Source organism: Capra hircus, chromosome 20, assembly GCF_001704415.2.
Source record: "Capra hircus breed San Clemente chromosome 20, ASM170441v1, whole genome shotgun sequence".
NCBI lineage: Eukaryota > Metazoa > Chordata > Mammalia > Artiodactyla > Bovidae > Capra > Capra hircus.
The window spans coordinates 22405807-22429186 of NC_030827.1; the positions used below are offsets into that span (position 1 = coordinate 22405807).

General features: G+C 38.1%; 1 protein-coding gene and 1 pseudogene across 2 annotated transcripts in view; both read right to left on the bottom strand.

Annotated features, from left to right (window-relative positions):
• MAP3K1 (mitogen-activated protein kinase kinase kinase 1) overlaps positions 1-23380 on the bottom strand; it is a 74487-nt gene that overhangs the window by 14158 nt on the left and 36949 nt on the right. For both annotated transcript variants that reach the window (XM_018065623.1, XM_005694690.3), the window contains exons 2-10: positions 15463-15613; positions 14629-14829; positions 11250-11450; positions 10341-10457; positions 9812-9960; positions 4976-5097; positions 4297-4378; positions 3999-4182; positions 1403-1681 (exon numbers count right to left, since the gene is read on the bottom strand). In XM_018065623.1, coding sequence (XP_017921112.1) covers positions 1403-1681; positions 3999-4182; positions 4297-4378; positions 4976-5097; positions 9812-9960; positions 10341-10457; positions 11250-11450; positions 14629-14829; positions 15463-15613 — 1486 coding nt within the window. The remainder of the gene's footprint in view (positions 1-1402; positions 1682-3998; positions 4183-4296; positions 4379-4975; positions 5098-9811; positions 9961-10340; positions 10458-11249; positions 11451-14628; positions 14830-15462; positions 15614-23380) is intronic.
• On the bottom strand, positions 5439-6068 carry LOC102182542 (annotated as a pseudogene).

Genomic DNA, 23380 nt, shown 5'->3' on the forward strand with positions numbered 1-23380 from the left:
GTTTCTATTTCAAACCTGAGAGATAAATATTTTCATTATTTGGTAGGTGAGGAAGCTAAAATTTAAGAGTCCTAAAGTTACACTGCCAGCACACTGGAGAATGGGAATTTGAATCAAGTTCTCTCTGATTTTGACCATACATTCAGATGGCCTAGGCTAGTCCCAGTTTAACTAGGAAATTATTCAAGTATTCCAGTTGGGGTGGTAAATTATGAGTTCACTCCATTTTGACTCCAAACTAATGTTCATGACGCTATGCCATACTGCTGTTCAAAAAGAAGATTTTGTAGGCATAGTTGTTAGAGGATGGATTAGAAAAAGATTAAGAGTGGAAGTTTCCAGGTGGCACTAGTGGCAAAGAATTGGCCTGCCAAAGCAGGAGACAGAAGAGACTCTGGTTCCATCCCTGGGTCGGGAAGATCCCCTGGAGGAAGGCATGGCAACCCACTCCAGTGTTCTTGCATGGAGAATCCCATGGACAGAGGAGCCTAGAGGGCTATAGCCCATTCAGTCGCAAAGAATCAGACAAGACTGAAGTGACTTAGCAGGCATGGAAGAGTGGAAGCAGAGAGATGAATGAGTTTTCAAAAGATCAGGTAAGAATTATTCTAAAGCAGTGGTTCTGAACTGGAGGCACTTTCAACCCTCAGGAGACATTCAGCAATGCTTGGAGACACTACTTGTTATGACTAAGGAGAGGAGAGGGTTGCCACTGCTGTGCAGTGGGTAAAGACCAGGAATGTTGCTAAACATCCTATGATGCGTAAGATGCCTGTCTCAATGTCACTAAGTGTGGAGGTTGAGAAACTTTGTTCTAAAGGTGTACATACTCATAATTTTAGCCTACAAAATTACAGAACAGCCTCCCTGTCATTCTATCTCACCATGAAACACAGCTTCTAACAGATTAAACTAGAAAAACAACTCAGTAATTTATGTCACAGAATCCTCTTTTATGAAAAGGTTTCTGAATTTCCATACAATGTTTATTAAAAATCAGCTCTTAATGTCTACTAATACTAAATTTTTAAAAAAAAAACAAAGGTAACTTTAGTTACTTTGCTATCCCATAAAATATTTTTAATCTGGTCATGTATAAGGTAAGGCAAATAAAGATGTGAACAGCTAGCTATTGCTACTTTACAACAGCATGTAAGAAAACTTGACCAGATTAAAATAAGTAGAATCCAAGTGAAGATGCTAAATGGAACATTGCAATTTCCTGGGATTATAAAATAAAAACAAAATTTGGATTTTCCAAAATCAAATTATGTAGTTCTACCGAATCTTAAAAATGATATCTGCAAGCTGTCAAGAAGAAAAAAAAAAAGAAAGAAAGAAAACAAACCAACAACCCAACGCAAACCCATAAAAGGTACAGTTAGAGAATAAAGCTACTTACTAAAGCAGCAACGTACACTTTGTAGACAGGGTCAGCACAGACCATTGACAAAACGTTGCAGCATGCCTCCACCACGTCTCCTGAGATACTGGTCTGGGAAGACCCACTCGTGGCTCCAGCACTTGGACTGCTTCCGCTACTGCTCCCAGAATTTCCAGTGCTTTCCCCATTTGCCAATAGCAGAGCCCCACTAACGTCGTGGGAAAGACGCCTGAGAGCCATCTCTCTTACATTCCAGTTTCTAGAAAATAAGCAGCCAACGAGTTCCATTCCAAATACCTATAGTCAAACAGACAAAATGAATTCAATGTGAAGAAAAACTAAAGTGTTTTGAATTAAGTATGACTTTTGATTACTAAAGGAAAATCAGACATTTCTTAAATCTTCACCATACTATAAAATTTTCAAATGTGTCCATAAGGACATACTCAAATTTAACTAGTAATTATCAAAAGTCCTTAACATATTTATTAGCTAAAGTAAAACTAAGAGTGAACACCATTAAGTAATCAGACAGATATATATGTATTTCTATGTTCCAGTATTTAACACAAACTAAACATATCTGTGAAGAACCCCAAATTTGTATTTGTGTTAACATAGTTTGCAGAGGAAAAAACTGAAGCAAGATTTTAAAAGACCAAATCAAGAAAGGTACTGGAGCAAGGTGTCCAAGAAGTAACAGAATTTCTCTTACTTGGTTAATTAGAAAAAAATACAATGAATAGAGTGGAAAAACCCAAAAGACTAAAAAACAACTGTGTTCAAATCAGCAAAGGATAATGAAAATTACGTATAATAATTAAAGTGTATGTCATTATAGTAATCATTACCACTTCTGCAAAGCCAGAGAGTCCCAAAAGAAAGGGTGCATGGTCTTGACATTATGGACCAGTTAGCTAAAAGTAAACTTAATGTCTAAGATAACATCATATGAAAGATTTCTAACTATTAGAGATTGAATAAACATGATTTGGGGGAAACAAATAATGACAGTTTTTGTGTGTTCTGTTGTAGAGTGATAGTAAAGGAGACTAAATCAATTAGAATCTAGTGAATTGACTGTGTGCCTAGCACTGTTAAATGGGGCTTCTCTGGTGTCTCAGATGGTAAAGAATCTGCCTGCAATGTGGGAGACCTGGGTTCGATCCCTGGGTTGGGAAGACTCCCTGGAGGAGGGCATGGCAACCCACTCCAGTATTCTTGCCTGGAGAATCCCCATGAATGGAGGAGCTTGGCGGACTGCAGTCCCTGGGGTTGCAAACAGTTGGACAGAACTGAGTGACTAAGCACAGCACTGTTAAATAGCATACCACTAGCCTTATGTCTTACATGATATTCCTCATAAAAAAAACAAGAATATATAGCTGAGTCCAACCTACAGCGTAAGCAAAACAAACTAGACCACTGCCTTGAAAAAATGGCATCCAAGGCTCAGTATCAACTTGAGAGTTTTCTTGAGGAATCATGAATGGGCAGGTGAGGGGCTATGTTAAATACCATTAATGAATTGGATAAAATATTTATTAAGTTTGTAAATTTTATTAGAATCCTATTGGGTTGTTAACATGCTAAGAAAAGAGAATTCTAAAAGCTTCAGGACTATAATGGTCACAAAAAGAAAAAGGAGAGAAATTCTACTGATGTATATATAAGCGTAACGAGTTAACCTATGTCTGCTTACAAATTTAACAGAATTTACCAGATTATCAAAAACATTTCACTATAATCTACTGGAGATATTTCCGGTTTTGGATTATACATTTTAAAAAATAATAGAATAAGCAGATAACAACAAATAAAACCATTAGAATCCAACCAACCAACTGAAATTCTGATTTACTAAGGATGAGAAAGCATTTAAGTAGAAGAGAAGGTAAAGGAATGGGAACTACTCTTACAAATAAAACTGACTAATATATAAGGTAAATGCCACATATTTTTTCTTATTCATCCATTCAGCAAGTATTAAGTACCTGACATATGCCATGAGAAGACCAACTGGAGAAACTGAGTTTAAGTGGCAACAAGTAAGAAAAATAACAAATTCTTGGCAGGAGTGGGATTAAACACTGGAACAAGCTAGTATTAAATGGTTCTATCCTTGAATAAGGATATTCACTTTTATGTCTCTTAGTCTAGAGGTGGAAGGTGAGACTGCAAAGAATTTTTGAAGTGTCAGCTCCATTATAAGTGGCACAGTATTAATGTGCATGTGTGCCTGCATGCTTAGTTGCTCAGTCGTGTCCATCTCTTTGTGACCCCATGGACTGTAGCCCGTCAGGCTCCTCTGTCCATGGGATTTCCCCAGGCAAGAGAGAATACTGGAGTGGGTTGCCACTTCCTTCTCCAGCGGATTGTCCCCACCCACCGACTGAAGCCGCGTCTCCCACACTGGCAGGCGAATTCCTTACCAATGAGCCACCTGGGAAGCCCCAGCATAATATTAACACCAAAGGTCAAATTATAATTTTCAGTGGAATACAAGTCATGATGGAGGGAAGCAAAAGTACTTTCTTAAATTATAAACTGGGAGACAACTACATTAACTAGCCTTAAATGGTTCTCTGAGGAATGAAGAACAACAACTACTTGCCTGAATCCAAGGCTCAGCTAAATCTTTGTAAGAAGGAGGGATCTGCTGAGTCCCATAATGAGTAAGGTTAAGATTGCTCTCCTGATTCCTCCGCTGGGATCCAGCCAAGGGATGCTGCTGGGTGGTCTGCTGCTGTGTAGCTCGCAGGGGAGAAGGGGAATCCACAGGGCTGGACAACTCGTGGCTGAATGAAAAGTGAACAGAGGTTGCTAAGAAGAATTAATGGATTTAAAGGACACTGTGAGAGCATTTTTATTCTTCATTAAACATATCCAAATCATTAACACATAATTATTACCTGTAGAAATCGTGGGATCTCCACTTAGACCTACAAAGGGGACATATTAAAGGTTCTCTATTTCTTCTACATTCTTCTGCCCCTGAAAAATTATGGGAAAAAATCTTACAAAAACATAAATGTTTAACATTTACTATTTATGTAATAATTATTCATAATGGCTGGTATAGGGTTTATATACGGAAGGAGCCTCAAAACTTATATAACGTTTACCTAAAAGGACGTTTACCTAAAAGGAAAACACAGTAGGCTAGATTATTCTGATGCTTTATTAGTTATGTAACAAGTATCTTATTTACTGTTTTCCAAAATATTCTGCCCACTTGATAATCTGGTCACGTCATGCAAAGTTTGCTTTTGGTGTTACCCTCTCTGGCATGCCCTGCCCAGGCATTCTTCCATCCCCTTCCCTCCAGGTGCACCCACCAGATCAGAATTGTTTCTAATTCTGTGCACGCCTTTCATTACCAGGGGTCTCACTTTATAACATTTCTTGGCTCAAACAGCTCATCTCCTAACAGATCTAAACTCTTATTTGTTGAGAAGTTCACATAGGGCCTAGGTATATACTTCTTTTCGCCTCTCACCAATGTCGCCAAAGGCCATGTTAACATCCTAGGTCAGTTAGCTCGCAGAGTGACCATGCTGTCTAGGCACGGGGAGAAAAAGCGCCACGTACAGATTGACATGCAGTGGTGGTGCAGCTTGTTCCTGCAGCCGTCTTCACACACCGTAAGACTTTCTTCATCAAGCATGCCCAACAGGCAGATAGGACACATCTGTTCCTCTTCATCTTTTATACTACAAGGAAGCGGACACGAAGGCATTAGCTACAAAAGAATGTTAACAGAATTAAAGCCATATGCTACAGACAATTTTGGCTTCTTCAGACTACGAAAAAATTAGGAATTCTTGTTTAGGAGTGTCGTGTACATAAACTATTTGAGAAGTATTTCTACTGTTATTATACAGCAATTTTGAATGTGGTTTAACCTTTCCTTGCTATGACTATAATTCAATAAATGAACTAAATCTCAAGAGATATATGTATCACCCAAATTTTGTTATTGCACCTTTTGAATAAATGAACTACCATAAGATCTGTGTATAAACATACTACATGCCAACACTGTCAAGATTTCAAGTATTGGAAGGACTACAGAACTCATCTATTCCACATCCTTAAGTATGAAGGCCTATCTCAGACACTTTCGGTCAGTATATAATCTGGTCCAACTTTCCTAGAAAAAAATCTAGAAACAACTGTTTTTTGGTCCTCTGAGACATTTTATTTGTATGTATTACATCCCTAGGAAAAGAATGCAAGTATTTTCCCTCCTGTGTGTTTTTGTCTTGCTTCTTCATGGTCCATGATGCCAGGTGGGGTTGTTGGTACAGTGAAACCAAGCTGGTGGGACAGAAGCAGGTTATTCTGCCATTTTTCTAGATCTCTGAGGTGCACATCAAATCTGGGGCTGATACCCCGCCCTTGTTTAGCCTGCCTGTGAGGTTCACGACAATTTTCCCAGCCCTGTGATCATCGATGATTTCAAATTCGCCAATGTAACCGTGCTTCATCACTGTTAGAAACCTGATGAGGACTTGGATGATGAGCGCGGCCTAATAAGGACCTGGCATTTGCCTCTCTTTTCGGCACTGTTGATACTCTTCAGAGTATCAGCCAGGACATTCATACACACCATTATGGCAGCATGAAAAGGTGATGGAAAGAGCTAGAAACAACTATTCTTAACGTACACAATCTTTCAACTAGACTTCCAGGAATATATCATAAGGAAATAAAGACACAAATAAAAAGATATATGTGTGAGAATGTTATAGTACTACTTAGCATAATGAAAAAAAAAGTCAACCAAAGTAACATCAAAAGGAGGTTAAAAAAAAAAAAAAGTACACCCAGGCATTATGAAGCCTTTGAAAAGGATCAGAGATCCATACATGATGACAAAGAAAAATATTTATAATGTACTATATGATGAAAAAAATAACAGATGACATGACAGAATTCTAACCTGTACAGAATGGTTTCATTTACAGTTTCATGTAAATGGTTTCATGTACAGTTTCAAGACAAAACTGTAACTTTATTATGTGTACCTGAATTATATGATAAATATAATTATACTGTATATACCATTCCCACTATGTACAAAGTAAGTATGATATCAGTAAGAAAAATACTAGCAACTCAACAGTAAAACAAGCAAAGAAGATAAAAAGGCAGCTGATTTAAGAAAGACCAATAGCAAATAAACATAAAAAGAAGTACAAAATACATGTTATATTAATAAAACTCTTACTTTGTCTTTGGCAGGGGTGGGATAATGTGACTGACAAAAATTAAACAGGTTGATAATAGCATAGGAAAACAGGCTCTCATATACACTACTGGTGGGAGGGAAAAAACTTAAATTTTTAGAAAAGAATTTGCTAGTATTTCTTAAGATACTAAATGTACATATTCATGACCTAAAAGAACCTGTTTTTTGAATGCTTTCCTTCAGAAATATTCCAAGTAAATAGGAAAATCCATTGCATATAGGCAAAAAAAAAAAAAAAAGGAGGTGTTGTAAAGAATCTACCTGCCAATGCAGGGGACACAAGAGACACAGGTTCAATCCCTGGGTTGGGAAGATCCCCTGACGTAGGACATGGCAACCCACTCCAGTATTCTTGCCTGGGAAATCCCATGAACAGGAGCCTGGTGGGCTACAGTCCATGGGGCCACAAAGAGTCAGAAATGACTGAGCATCTGAACACAAATGTCCATTAATTATGGCAATAGCAATATACATTGTGTTATATACGTATAATCTTACATGGCCATAATAAGAAAGTAATATATATTTTTATACTGAGGATAATGTTCTTGATATATAAAGTGAAAACATTTTTTTAAACTTAAAAAGCAAGTTGCAGATCAAATTATGTCATGACTTTATATTTATTTAAAAATAATAAGATGAGAAGTATTGAGGGTAACGCAGCCATACCCCATGTTGTGTGTGGCTACTTCAGCTATAGGGCAGAGCCGAATAGCTGTGACAGAGGCCCAGTAACCCTCAAAGCCCTAAGCATTTAAAGTATAAAAATGTTACCTGTAATAATACTACCAGTTAATAACCATGAAAATTTTCCCTCATTTATTTAAGCACCTGTAATACTTTTTTATATAAAAAATGGGTTCATGCATGACAGATAGTATATCTAGATAGTATAGATAGACAGTATAATCTGGATTTTTTTTCATTCCATTCAATAGTCTTCAAAAGCATAATTTTAATGGCTGCATGAGATATTCATAACATGGGTATATCTTAACCATTCAGTTGCTGGATATTTAAGTTGTTCCAAATTCTTCACTATAGTACTGTGAAAAACAGCCATATATGTAAGTCTTGGGCATTTTTCAGATTAAGTATTTTTTCTTAAAAAAAAAAAAAAAGTAATACATATACTGGATGAATGACTATAAATGTTTTCAAAAGTCACATTACTTTTTTCCAGAAAGGCTATACCACTTTATATACAGTAAAGCATATCTTATAAGAACTGTCTCATTACAATCTATTAATTCTGTAAATTAATCTCATATATATATAAAATATATATTTTTAAATAAGCATGTTCTTAAGTTTTTTGGTTGCCTGAACAGTTTTCATATGTTTGTTAGCCCCTTGAAATTCTTCTTCTGTGCAAATTATTCTCATGCTCTTTGCCCACTTCTGTACTGGATCACAGGTTTCTATTGTTTTGGTGGTACTGTTTTGTTAATTATATTTTTATATACTCAATCTGTCCCAATTCTGTTTTTCCTTGTTTCTTATATACTACTTTTAAATTAATATAAAATGTGATAAGATCTCCAGATAAATTTTCTTTTTGATTTTAGTCTTAAAATATTTACTTTAGACAGAAAATTTTGTGATTATATGAAACATTAATCTTTTTACCTACACAGTATACTTAGTTAAGATTACAACTTCTTCAGTTTCCCCCTTTGGATACAATAAATCCAAATAAATAAATTTAAAAAAAACACACAAATTATGGCCAGCCCATATTTAGAGGGTGCCTTTTTCATCTTAGAGAAAGAGAGAGACACTGTCTATTGGCTACCTGGTTTTAAGCATTTATTTCTTTTCCAAAATAAAAAGCTACAAAAATATCAATCAAAAGAAAAAAGGCTCTAGAATAAGTTTGGGTAAGGAACCTTGAGAAATAAAGCTAATTTTTTCCATTTATTTAGAAGAAACGAAGGCTAAGAGAGAGAGCCCTGAACCACAAGTCAGGAGGGTTCGGTTCTGCGTCTGTTCAAATGACCTGTTCTGGTTTTACTTATCACTGAACCATGTCAACTTGGAAATCTCTAATGTCCCAAAAAACTCATAAAACTCTCATTCTAAAATCAATCCATTTAATAAAAAATAAGAAAATTCAAACATTTACTTTTTCCATAGATAAAAAAACACTTCTCTCTCAGTTCTTTACTTCATCATGCTCTTGCCTGATATCATCACTTTCTATTCCTCAACAATACTTGATGGAATGAAAATGACACTTAATCACTTAGACCACTGCTTCTCAGACTGAAGTTCCTGAGAATACACAGGAGGTGCCCTTCTAAAAAAAGGAGTACTCTTTTCTGGAGTAATTTTTAAGAACATCATTTTTTTCATTAAAACCAATAAAGAAATCTTGGAAAAGAAAGAAAACTGGCATGACTTTTTATGATAATACTCTTAATTTTTTCCACACCTGTCATATTGGTTTACAACTCAGATCTTTCAGGATTATGAGTTTAGTCTTATCAGCAATCAGGCAATGGAAAAGTCTGAGAAGCAACATAGATTTTAATTAATAACTATGATTAATGGGTACTGTATCTCTTAATTACAAATGATTAGTCTCTTTGTTCAGAAGAGCCTACTTATGTTCTCACATGTAAAACAGGCTGTGATGAGGATTCCCTGAGGACTGTCTATGAGAGAAGCAGTGATATCATGAAATTTAAAAATCCTATATTTGAAAGTAGTTTTGGATAACCACTTTGCCTTGTACATAATTTATAAAAGAATTACAGACATATTCTTTACATAATGCCTCCAGTTCATTATCTCCCAAAGTGGTAAAAACCTGCCTAATCAAACAACATAAAAGGTGCTTGGCACAAAGTGATAATTGATGAACAGTAGCCACTTACTTTATACCTTAATTTTTCTTATGAAGTGGACATTTACTACATTCTGATATTTCAGGTGCCATTTTCAACACTGTAGGCTTCAGGACAAAATATCCAAATATACTTTAATGACTTTTAATATTTTTTACCCGTGATTTTTAACTTGAAAGCCAAGATTCAATAGTTAAGTCATTTTAGAGCAACTTAACAAGTGTGTGTGTATATGTATATATATATAAATATAAATAAATAACCCCTAAAATTAAAGAGTAACACTGGATTAATGCTGTTAATTCCTTAGAAAGTACTGACCTGTTTTCTGAACTGGATGTAGACGTGCTAGATGACGACAGTGTATGAGAATTTGACATGCGTGAAACAAATTTCTGGATGGTGTTACGAGACGGAGCTTTGATCCTTGAGCTACGCCTACTGTGATATTTCTGGAACAAACTCTCAACCTAACATTGAAAAAGACAGCAACATGACATTTGTGCCATAATGTACAGAAAATGAGTTCTATAGGTTGAATTATTTGGCTTTTATTTCATAAGTTTTTCACAAAGACAATTTAAGAGCTTCAAAAATAAGAATACATATAGTTTACTAAGAACAGTATTTTTATAGGTCAGTGTTTACTTTTTTTCACTCTAGAAGAAAAAAACTAATTAGTCAATAGCTTATAAGAGAACTATTTACAGACATCAAGTAATCCTTAAATATATTCACATCTCTGAAATGACCACTGTCTACTTAAATTTAAAGCTTATGGAAAAATTTCAGGAGTATCATAAAAATTAGTTGACAATTTTACTCCAAAGCATTTATTTTAAAAAATTACCTCAAAATTCTTTAAAGTTTTTCTCCATAACATTGGGTCTGAAGGTTCTAGCTGAAATACCCGGAGCATAACAAATAGCAGATGAATACAAAATGTTCCACGCCCACAGCTGCAGTTCTAAAGAGTTAAAAAAAAAACACAAAAAACCTCTGCTTTAATAAATCCGTGATCCACTAGAACTCCTAGGTTGATCCCTTTAAAAATATTTCCAAGTTTATTATACTAAACTTTCTATTAATTTCTCATTATCTTTATATAATAAGATATATAAGAATATGCAAGAAAAGTCTATAGCTATCTCCATGAATTAATCTCTTATTTTTGGTTTATTAAAAAGACCAGGCTGGCTGGTCTGATGGCTCAGTGGTAAAGAATCAACCCACCAATGCAGAAGACAGGGGTTCGATCTCTGGTCCAGGAAGGTCCCATATCCCTCAGAGCAACTAAGCCTATGCACCACAACTACTGAGACTGTGTTCTAGAGCCCACGAGCCACAGCTGCCGGGCCCATGGGCCAAGGAGCCACAGCTGCCGGGCCCAGGGGCCACAGCTCCTGAGGCCCGCACAGCCTAGAGCCCACGCTCTGCAACAAGAGAAACCACAATGAGAAGCCCGTGAGCCACAATTAAGAGAGCAGCCCCTGCTCGCCGCAACTAGGAAAAAGCCCAAGCAGCAACAAAGACCCGGCACAGCCCTAAATAAGCCATAAAAAGACCAAATTTGTATTCCGAAGTATATCAAATCATAGTAAAGCCCTTTATAAACACATTACATAAAGTGTTTACAGTTCCCCCAATAGCTTAACTCTCTTTAGATTACAGAAGAGAATTACATACTAATTTAAGAATGTCACAGTATATTGAGTTAGTTCCAGATCCTAATAAAATGTAAAATGGTGACAGTTCCTACCTGAGGCCCGATAAACACCCGGTATTTGTTGTCTGGGCTGTCTCCTCCAATCAGGAAGGAGTTGGGCCCTATTTGCTGTAGTAAGTACAGCCTGGCCCGCATCACTTTGTTTACACGGCGGTTTGTTTCCTCGGGGCTGTATGGTGAGAAGCCATCTGGTGAAGGGGCTCTTCGAGGTGGTGTGATTCTCCCACTCTGAAACTTCACAATATTTTAAAAATTAGGTAAATTGCTCCTAAGAAATTTACTCCTCCATAAGAAAAAAAATGAGCTAAAAAGGGTCACACCAGACCTTTTTTATATTCACCAAAAAATGCCTTATTATATAATATGATGGGACAAAATGTGTTTTGCAAATGCATTTGTCTGATATATTGCTATGAGTAAATTTTTAAAATCTGTCATCCTTAAAATAATAAATCTTTGGCTAAGAGAGACAAACATATGGTAATTTTACAAATTATAAGTATCTGACATCTTTGAAAAGTTTTATGTAAACCAAAATAAAAAGCATAGAAAATGTGCTTCCTAAACAGGTAAAATGACTGTTTCTAGGGATGAAAATGAAGCATCCAATTTCCTGGCTTCCACTTAAGGGATTACTAAATGTGCTTCCTGTGACTGGTCATTTACAAACAGTTCCACGGAATTCTCTGTGGAGAAGGAGGGGTAAATGACTCTTCCCAGGTTACGACATCTCACTGGAGACTGCTAAAAACGCTCCTGTGGTGAGGGTGATGTGTGCCACTCACTCCACCTCCCTGATTCCCCTAGAACTTGGTTTTTCCATCACTGCCCAGCGCAAAGTCTGGCTCTTTTTGATGCCAAACTGAACAGGTAAAAGGTAATAAAAGCTGGTAAGAAAATGAAGCGGTTGGACGCCTCCAACAGGGCTGGTGGGAATGTAAAGTGGTGTACCTGCTTTGTGAAACAATCTCACTTTGTAAACCTTTGTAAAGCAATCCCACTCCTATGTATATACCCAAGAAAAATGAAGCTATGTCCACATGAAAATGTGTACAGAACTGTTACCAGCAGCACTGTGAAGCCAGAAGTGGAAATCAAATGCCCACCAACTAATGAGTAAATAAACAAAATATGTATATCCATACAAGAGAATACTATTCTACAATTAAAAATGAATGGAATACTGATACAAGCTATACCATGGATGAGCCCTGAAAGCATGATGCTGAGAGCAAAACCCAGCCACAGAAGACTATACATATTATATGATTACATTTATGTAAAAGGTCCAGGCAAACTGTATATAGTCAGGAAGTAGATCAGTGGTTGCCTAAGGCTGGGGAGAGACTGCTAGTCTGGGGTTTTCTGCTGGAGGGATGAAAATATTTTAAAACTTATTGTAGTGATGGCTACAACTATGTAAATATACCAAAACTCAATGAACTGTACAACTAAATGGGTGAACTGTACACTATATGAACTATATCTTAATAAAACCATTGTTTTTTAAATAGGCAATTACTAAGAAGTAAAACAAAACCCAAAACAAGTACACATGCATATACCATTGGACTTGCTAAGTATTCACACTACTGATATGCTCACTAGATGTGCAAACTGATGTATGCATAAAAAATATTTTTGCAAGACTGTTTTCAGTAATGAAAAGTTGAGAAGGAACATAAATGTCCGTTAGTATGTAGTTCAAAGAAGCCATGAATGATCTTTATCCACATAATGAAACGCTAGGTAGCCGTTAAAATGAGGAAGTCACCTTGTCTAATATATATCCCAAAGAGGGTGTAGGGGGACAGGAGACACAATTCTTTATTTGTGGTGGACTTTCATTTTGATGACCCCATGGACCACACCTCCCAGTATACTTATACACGCTTCTGTAGTCCCCTACCACACTGATTCTGGGATTTGGGCGTGTAACTAGATTTGGGCAATAAGGCATCAGTAAATATATTCCAAGCGGTGGCTTGATAAGAGCTTCCATGCTGGGATTTGCTCTCTTGAATCACCTTTGTTTTTTGGCTTAACAGAAATGTATCGTCTCATAGTTCCAGAGGCTTGAAGTCCACAATCAACGATCAAGGTGCTGACAGGGCTGGTTCCTTCTGAGGGCTGTGAGAATCTATTCCACCTGCTTTCCTAGCTTGAAACACTTGCTACAGCCTGATTTCTGTGCTCTGAGAAAGAGAGGCCAACAGCCCCCAGCTGTTCCAGCTGAAGCACCAGACAGGGGAGTGAAGAAGCAGCCCTGGATATTCTAGCGTCTGCAGATGCCACGGGAAGCAGACATGAGCCACTCCTGCTGAGCCCTGCCTATTTCAGATTTATGAGCTAAAATGATTGTTCCCATGTCAAGTTTTTTAAAAAATAGCTAATTTAAACATGTGTCCACATAAAGCTGATAAATACTGTTGAGAATCTTGGGCTTTACTGTAAAATTTACTTAAAATTTTCTTTCTGAAGTATTTATGTGCTTTAACAACCTCAGGCGTGAGGAAACCCAAATCTCCCCCTTCTGGTCACTATACCACAATTATTTTGCCATCAGTCATTTGCTTTTCAAGGTTAGAAAGTTTTAACTCGCATTCCTGCCAGTGGTAATCTCTCTGTCTTGGAGGGTCAGGACCTAACTTTTTACAAGTCTCTTTGATGTCTGGCTCAATACAGAGACTGAATCAGAGTACTGAATCTCAATACTGAGATTCTCATCCATGCTTCTGCGTTCGGTCTGCTGTGATACGGTATTTTGGTTGAATACATGAAGAGAATCTGGCCTCACGTAGACATGTATTTGGGAAATCCTTTTCAAATAATAACGAATATTCGTCTTTGATACTACATCAAAGGAATGGCAGATCTTCTAAAAGTTCATGTATTTCATGGCACAATACACACAAAAAAACCCACAAGTGATAATACTATTGGCTCATTAAAAGTCTAAGTACTGAGAAGCTATCAAACTGACAGCGGTGGATATGAGTTTTCCAAAACTCTTAATTTTTGCTTGAAATCTCAAATTTTACCACTAGTGAAGAAACAGATCAGCTGTTTTCCTTGAAGTGAGTCTTACTTAATTCTTTGTAAGGAAAATGTCTGTCAAATACCCAAGTGAGGAATACAGCTTCCACTGTCATACCTTTAATTCAGGCACATGCACCAGCACTTTACTCACCACTGTAAACGTCAATGCAGTGCAAGAGGCAGATAACCTCTCAGGGTTCCTACAAAATCAGTTTTGCCCTAATGGATCCACAGGAAGCATCTGAGGGCAGGCACCCTGAGCCCAGGGTCTGCGGGCACACTTTGGGAACGTTGCTCTAACAAATGGTTAGCCAATCTTTCCTGTGTCCTAAGTAAGCTTTAAAACTGTAGAAAACTTAGCACATTTACTTACGGGCACCGGAGAAACTCTTTTTCTCCTTACTCCTGGAGATTCAGATTTCACTGTGCGACCTGAGGGGGAGCTGCCAGGGGAAGGGCTGCGCCGGCCTTTGGGAGCTGAGGAAGCAGCGCTCGTTGGGCCCTCTCCTTGAGACTCGGCTGCCAAGTTATTAACTTCAGATCCATCTCCTTTAATAGGGATTGGCTTTACCACCTAAATTAAAATGCCAGTATTTTATTACTTAAAAAATAAAACAAGAAGTAAACATGAACATAAGATCAAGACAAGAACTCAGTTTTTAAAATTATGCAATATTATACAAATACAACAGAAAATATATCAACTTTTCTTTATTAGTTAAAGCTGTAAGTGTAAGGCTATTTTTAACCACACAGATTTCAGTCATTCACGCTTCATCAATTGAATGTTGATATTGACATAATGCATTTTAAAACGTTGTCATACATGAATTTTTAGAGATTTAGAATTAAGACCCTTAGATCCTACCTTAGAGATAAAACATCAAAATAAAACTGGAAAAATCGCTTTTCTAAGTACAGTATAAATCGCTAATTAAAGGATTTTCGAGACACAGACATTAGAGGGCAGTGTTGCTTTAAGCATTACCTCTCCCACTCAACCAGAGGGATTACTCCTTAGAACAGTTTAAGTTGCTTGATGAGCACAGTGTTAGCTACATTTTGTTCAAGTGTCTAGAAAATGCCAAAGCAAATAAAACTGCCCGGCATTTAAAATGAAGGGGGAAAAGAAAAGCTTACGAGAGGATCTATTTATGCTTAATTTCCCACTTCCTCCTATGCTTTCTTCCTTCCAGCAGGTACTCACCACGGGGCCTCTCCTGTTTCTCCGTTCCAGCCATTCGTGCTTCCAGGCTGGCATACAGGTGGCCTTCAGTTTCTCCCTGATCATTCGTTCTTCTGGGCGATCGTCCATCTTGTGCAGTCCCTTGAGCGTTTCTTTATTCTCCATCTCACGACTAAAAACAGAAGGAAAAATAAGGAGAATGAGATTTATATGTGGAAAATAATTTTCAAGAACAATATGGTTTTACTTCATACTTTCAATGGACTTGCAACTAAAAAGATAACTGCTAAAATCCCCGAATGACTTAGGCAAGATATGAAAATATCATTATGAATCATACTATGTTGTTGAATTTACACTGTAACATGGAGAGTGTTAAATGCTGCCTGATAACACTAGTGTAATAATGTCTTTAAAAAGTAAGGTTCTATTTAGAAGGTGCAGGCTTACTAGTAATACTAGTGCAGACCTTCCTTTGTTTCTAGGTAGTTAATAAAAAGCATCTCAAGACATTAAGCACTGCATTAACAAATACATTCATGAAAACTGCACTGTTTCTAATTACACCATTTTAACATACTCAAGTATATGACAAATATTTAGAAGAGCTAATTATTACTATTTATCCCAGGAATTCCAATAACAAGTCAATATAGGTAAAATCTGGAAAATATGCTCATTTGCAGAAATAAGTTTAACATTTAACAATCTAGGTGAAACCTAACCACATCTTCTAATCCACAGTATTTTTTTTCAAAGTCTCAATAATCAAACTTGTTTTCTCAGAAAATGATATTGTACTTGGGGTATTCCATATATAAATAGTAAAAAATTACCTGGTAGAAACATTTTGACCTTTACACGATAATGTATTGTAGAGTGATAATAAAATATCCAGGAAGCTGGTAACTTTTGAGAATTAACTTTACAAAACCGAATAGGTAAAACACCCACTAGCTTCAAAATACACTCATATCTACAAACAGATCTATGAAACACACAATATATATAGGCATGGATTTTAAAACCTGGTTTTATAAGGAAAGAGTTAGAGCAACTGCATCCTGGGAGAAGCAACAATTTAAAAAATACTCAGTTAATTTCAGTAACTATTTTGGAAATTCTGTAAAGCTACAGAACAGTTTTTTGTTTTTGTTTTTGTTTTTTTTAATTACACTGATAGGAAAAGGAAATACCAGAGATGATAACTGCAAGCTTACCAAAAAGTCAAATTCAAACTCTTCTAGGAATATTCCAGCTAATCATTAGTATAAAGCAGCAGTGTTTGCAAAGCAGCAGCAAACAACAACAAAAAACCCAACAATAGCAGTAACAGCCCCACCCAACCCCCCAAACCTACTGAAAACAGGCACCAGAAAGGAAATAACAGTCAACTGGTTTACTTAAGCATCAATACTATGGAGGGAGTGGAAACCAGGGTGTTAAATACCTCTGTGCCTGAAACTGGCCTAGATATTTTTACTAATGCAAAGAATACATAACATTTGAAACTTGCAGAGGGGCATTAAGACACACCACATAGTAAAATATCTCCATTACTCAGGTATAAAAACTGCCACAAAGAGAGGCAATATGGGAGGGAGGGCACTGATTTCCTTTAAGTATGTGACTGCTTTCCCTGCTCTGAATATATCCTAAATGTTAGAGGTGAGTCAGAGGAAGAGGGAGGGATGTAAGGGGAAGGAAGGGAGGGAGGAAAAGGAAGGGAAAAAGAAGGGGATAGGGACAGAAGTGGGGAGAGGGGAAAAGGGAGAGAGAAAATGTTTTCTCAAAAATTCACCCTGCTCAGTTGATCCTTACCCAGGGAAACTCTAATTTACAGGCAATCAAATTCAAGGGCTGATAGCACACTAAAAATTCACTTACAACTCTCTGGTATGAAAAGCACTTTCCACCCAGTAACAATGTTGCAAGGTATGGCTTAAAGATTCCCAGGCTAGTACTCAAAACAGAAGTCACATTGTAGAACTGCAGTGGATTTTTTCGCCAGAAGCTCCTGCAACCGCAGAAAGTGCCCTCTTTCCCCTGGTCCTAGATCTCTCCTCCTCAAGTTTGTTTCATGAGTATCTCTTCTCAATTCTGTATTTTCAGTATCTTTTTCCTAGTACCCACTCAAACACACAGAGAACTCTCCTTAACTAAACAAATCTTCCTCAATGATGTGGTTTCCTTCAAGTGGGTATGATTTTCCTCTTTCCTTTCCACTTGTTTGAAAATACTATAATCTTTCAAACCAATTTCTTATTCCTATCCTGTATTATTTATATTATTTATAATAATATTAAATATAAATATTTAAACATACCAGTAGCTCAGATTATTCCTTTAGAATAAATGCCCTGAAATGGAATTGTTGGCTCCAAATGTACACAAATTAAGACTTCGGTTAATACAAATTATCCTCAAGAACACATACTTTCAGTCACAATGCTCAGGTCAGATTGTCACCTTAGCTGGTCTCAACTAGCAGCAGACTCCTGAGGGGGCTTCTTCACTTTGAAACGTACTCCAACCTCACTTCACAGAGCAGCCAAGGTCACTTCCCCCATTAAAACCCTCTGGTGGTTTCCCGCTGGGCTGAGAGTAAAAATCCAAAATGTTATGGCTTATGAGGCCCTGCATCATCCAGTCTTACCTCAACTGAAGTCACCCAGACCCCCTCTCCCCCCACACTCTATTTCTTTCACTGACTGGCTCCACCTCTCCTGCTCAGGTTTTTTGCACAAGCTGTTTCTTGTTTCCATTTTACCTCATTAATTTCTACTCACGCAGTGGCTTTTCTTCAACTCCTTACAGACCCTTCCCACTCTCAGTTAGGAATCTCTAGTTCCACTCTTCCACAGCTCTGTACTTTTTCTTTGAAGTGTTCATTGCTGTAGGCACTGCCCCCCACATTGTAAGCTCCATGAAGGCAGAGGACCACTGTTTCCATCCATAACTATATACCCAACGTTTAATAATGCCTGGCTTACAACAGGTATGAAAACAAATACTAAATGAATGATCATTTGTCAACATTGATCATTTGGCAGCTCTGAGGACCTTCCTAGTTCTAAAATTTAAGGATTACTCATGTTACTTAATCTTTTTACAGTTGCGCATTTAATATAACTGTTCTGCACTTAATATAAGACTCAGTCTGTAATTGAAATGTTATTCAGTGGAACAATTTTTGTTCCTAAATTGATCTGCAAATTTAAACCTGTTTTTTCTAATACTTTCATAAGTAATACTTATATATTCTTAGTTCTAAAATGTGTATTTTTTCATATTAAAAAAATTATCCAGCCTAAGGAAGGCAGCTAGGACCCTCTGTGTGTCCTCCCAGCACTCCAGAGCTTCAGTGCTTCCAAGCCTTCCATGGGGACACAGGTCCTGGGCCCAGCCACCACCTCCTCCATTAAACTCATATAAACTTTCCACTGTTAGTTCAACTTTCTCATGCCTGTGCCTCACATTTTCAGTTCAGTTTAGTTGCTCAGTTCTTTGCGACCCCATGGACTGCAGCATGCCAGGCTTCCCTATCACCAACTCCCTGAGCTTGCTCAAACTCATGTCCATAGAGTTGGTGATGCCATCCAACTATCTCATCCTCTGTCATCCCCTTCTCCTCCTGCCTTCAATCTTTCCCAGCATCAGGGTCTTTTCCAATGAGTCAGTTCTTCGCATAAGGTGGCCAAAGTATTAGAGCTTTAGCTTCAGCATCAGTCCTTCCAATGAATATTCAGGACTGATTTCCTTTAGGGTTGACTGGTTTGACCTCCTGGCTGTCCAAGGGACTCTCAAGAGTCTTCTCTAACACCACAGTTCAAAAGCATCAGTTCTTCAGTGCTCAGATTTCTTCATAACCCAACTCTCACATCCATACATAACTACTGGAAAAACCATAGCCTTGACTAGATGGACCTTTGTTGGCAAAGTTATATCTCTGCATTTTAATATGTGGTCTAGGTTGGTCATAGCTTTTCTTCCAAGGAGTAAGCGTCTTTTAATTTCATGGCTGCAGTCACCATCTGCAGTGATTTTGGAGCCCAATAAAATAAAGTCTCTCACTGTTTCCATTGTTTCCCCCTCTATCTGCCATGAAATGATGGGACCAGATGCCATGATCTTAGTTTTCTGAATGTTGAGCTTTAGGTCAACTTTTTCACTCTCCTCTTTCACTTTCATCAAAAGGCTCTTTAGTTCTTCGCTTTCTGTCATTAGGGTGGTGTCATCTGCGTATCTGAGGTTATTGATATTTCTCCCGGCAATCTTTATGAAAGCTTGTGCTTCATCCAGCCCAGTGTTTCTCATTATGTACTCTGCATGTAAGTCAAATAAGCAAGATGACAAAATACAGCCTTGACGTATTCCTTTCCCGATCTGGAACCAGTCTGTTGTTTCATGTACAGTTCTAACTGTTGCTTCTTGACCGGCATACAGATTCTCAGGAGGCAGGTAAAGTGGTCTGGTATTTCCATCTCTTACAGAATTTTCCACAGTTTATTGTGATCCACACAGTCAAAGGCTTTGGCATAGTCAATAAAGCAGAACTGGAACTCTCTTGCTTTTTCCATGATCCACCGGATGTTGGCAATTTGATCTCTGGTTCTCTTGCCTTTTCTAAATCCAGCTTCAACATCTGGAAGTTCAGGGTTCACATATTGCTGAAGCCTGGCTTGGACAATTTTGAGCATTACTTTACTAGCGTGTGAGATGAGTGCAACTGTGCAATAGTTTGTGCATTCTTTGGCATTGCCTTTCTTTGGGATTGCAATGAAAACTGACCTTTTCCAGTCCTGTAGTCACTGCTGAGGTTTTCAAATTTGCTGGCATATTGAGTGCAGAACTTTCACAGCATCATCTTTTAGGATTTGAAATAGCTCAACTGGAATTCCATCACCTCCACTAGCTTTATTGTAGTGATGCTTCCTAAGGCTCACTTGACTTCGCATTAAAGGATGTCCGGCTCTAGGTGAGTGATCACACAATCGTAGTTATCTGGGTCATGAAGATCTTTTTTCTACAGTTCTTCTGTGTAATACTGCCACCTCTTCTTAATATCTTTTGCTTCTGTTAAGTCCATACCATTTCTGTCCTTTATTGAGCTCATCTTTGCATGAAATGTTCCCTTGGTATCTCTAATTTTCTTGAAGAAATCTTTAGTCTTTCCCATTCTATTGTTTTCCTCTATTTTACTGCACTGATCACGGAGGAAGGCTTTCTTATCTCTTCTTGCTATTCTTTGGAACTCTGCATTCAAATGGGTATATATTTCCTTTTCTCCTTTGCTTTTAGCTTCTCTTCTTTTATCAGCTATTTGTAAGGCTTCCTCAGACAACCATTTTGCCTTTTTGCATTTCTTTTTCTTGGGGGTGGTCTTGATCCCTGTCTCCTGTACAATGTCATGAACTGTCATCCATAGTTCTTCAGGAACTCTGTCTACAAGATCTCTTAGCTCAACTTTCTCATGCCTGTGCCTCATATTTAATATCTCTGAAATCTGAATGCCCTTTTAAATAAAACTGCTATTATAAATGGCAGGGTTTTTAAAATTTCTCCATGGTATACAAAACAATGATACAATTTACAACCAATGGAATCTTAAATTCAATGAAAAATTGAGTGAATTCTATTCCACTTGCCAGCTGGGGCGGGGGGGGGGGGGGGGAATCATACCTACTCAGCTTCATTTATCTCTGAAACAAAAACCAAACTGGGAAGAAAAACAAGTTTTTCTTGCATATTTATTGTTTTGTTATAATCTTCACAGATCAGACATAAATAGGGTTTTTCTTTTTACCAGATATGTGTGCATATATATAGGGCTTCCCTGGTGGCTCAGATGGTAAAGAATCTGCCTGCAATGCAGGAGACCCAGGTTCAATTCCTGGATTGGGAAGAGGCCCTGGAGCAGGGAACGGCAACCCACTCCAGTATTTTTGAGATTCATCATCTTTTATAGTTATAACAGGAAAGTTTTTTTTTAAACACAAACTAAACAGATTAACATTGCTACAGATTAAGCTTTATCCTCCTTTCTTATTTATTTAAAAAACGAGGTTTCTTACTTTTTTTGAATGAATCTGTAACTGACCTAGAGCTGCAAAAAACCTTCTCCCCTGAGGTTAGGTTTATACAGTTTAGTCTCTTTCTAGACCTACAGAATTTACCTGCTAATATTTAAAAAAACGAGATGCTTCACTTGCCCCTTCTCAATGAAGCCACTCAGTCCTCCACTGATCTGGAGCCAGCCATTGTTGATTAGACGTCACTTCTGTAGTTCTCCCTTCTCTTGTCTTTTGGGAGATGAGTTTTCCTGGTTCTAATACTCTAATATTCCTTCATATCATATATGAGACCCTCTTCCTGGAAGCTCTTACATGCCAGCCACTGGCCTCTTCTCATGGCACTAAAACACCCTTTTCTTAAGCACACCAAGATATTTCATGTCTCTCTGCCTTTGAGGATTTATTTCCTGATAGGAATATACCTTTTGAAATCTCATATGTCTTCAGTAAAGAATTTCCTACCACTGTTCTACAGCAGTTAGCCATTCCCTCCCAGGATGCTATCAATAGTATTAATTATCATATAGGATAAACTCTAGTTTTTAAGTACCTGCTTCCCTCATCACACTGGGAGCTCCTCTGGGACGGGTTACCACATCTTATTCACTCTTCTATCATCAGTGCCAAATGTCCTGGACAGGCCACAAAGGCACCTGACATAAGGCCAGAGGGCCTGCCCAGTCATAGCCACCTTCCTTTCCCAGTGGTCTCTGACACCCGGGGCACCATGCTTTACACATCTAAACCCATCTTGCAGTTCACAGTTGGCTGGTGCAGGAATGTGCCCTGATCCAAAGACCCTCTGCATTGGATGGTGCCGTACATCTGAACCAGACCTTCTCTCTATGGGAATTTGAATACAAGACACCTGGAGAGTATCACTGTGGGAAGAATGGCATCCAAATAGACAAAAATAGCAAAGCAGTAACTAGGGGCAAGGAGACAGAAACAAGGGAGAAGAGAGAGAAATTAGTCAGAAGGAAGATGTGGTTAGAGACAGGGCGAGGGCAAGGAGCAATGAAAGTAAACGTAAGTGTTGCACCTGGCTCCCCCGTCCCTGCTGTCAGTCAACTGAAGCCACTTTCGTGTCTCCCCAGGGGGTGAGTCACCACGTTCTCCAAAGGCCGCATGTACGCGCTGCAGGGGAGGAACTTCCCGGGTCCCTCGCTATGCACTGAAACCACCCCTAACGATCCCTCTCCCCTGCAACCCCAAAGAGCCGATGAAAACACTAACTCAACACAGAAGACACTCAAACAGGCCCAAATCCCAGTCGATCTGACTCTGAAGCCTGTGCTCTTCATTGTCCTGGCAGGTCACTGTCAAATCTGATTCTGTTTTTATAACAAGTCATCATCAGAAGTCTATGCTGATACTTGCTTGAGGTCTCAAGGGGCTTAAACAAGTTTTTTAAATGGTGACTTTCATTATAAGAATTAAAGGAGCACATTAATTGTATAAATTAGTGGAGTACTTCACTGTAACAGTAACAATGACTACACTGATATGAAACCTTTCTGGAAATTAATGAGGTTTAACCTTAGTACACATAAAGATTTCCAGAACAGTTTAGATTATGGATAACTTTATTTAGAGCGAATCTCAATTCTATCAGTGTCTGCTGCTGCTGCTGCTGCTGCTAAGTCGCTTCAGTCGTGTCCAACTCTGTGTGACCCCACAGACGGCAGCCTACCAGGCTTCCTCGTCCCTGGGATTCTCCAGGCAAGGACACTGGAGTGGGTTGCCATTTCCTTCTCCACTATCAGTGTCTAGGCAATCTCAAAGAACCCTGGAAAATACACTGAATTATTTGGGACAGGCACAATTCAGAGCCACCCAGTTGATGCCTACCTGTGAAGTTCTCT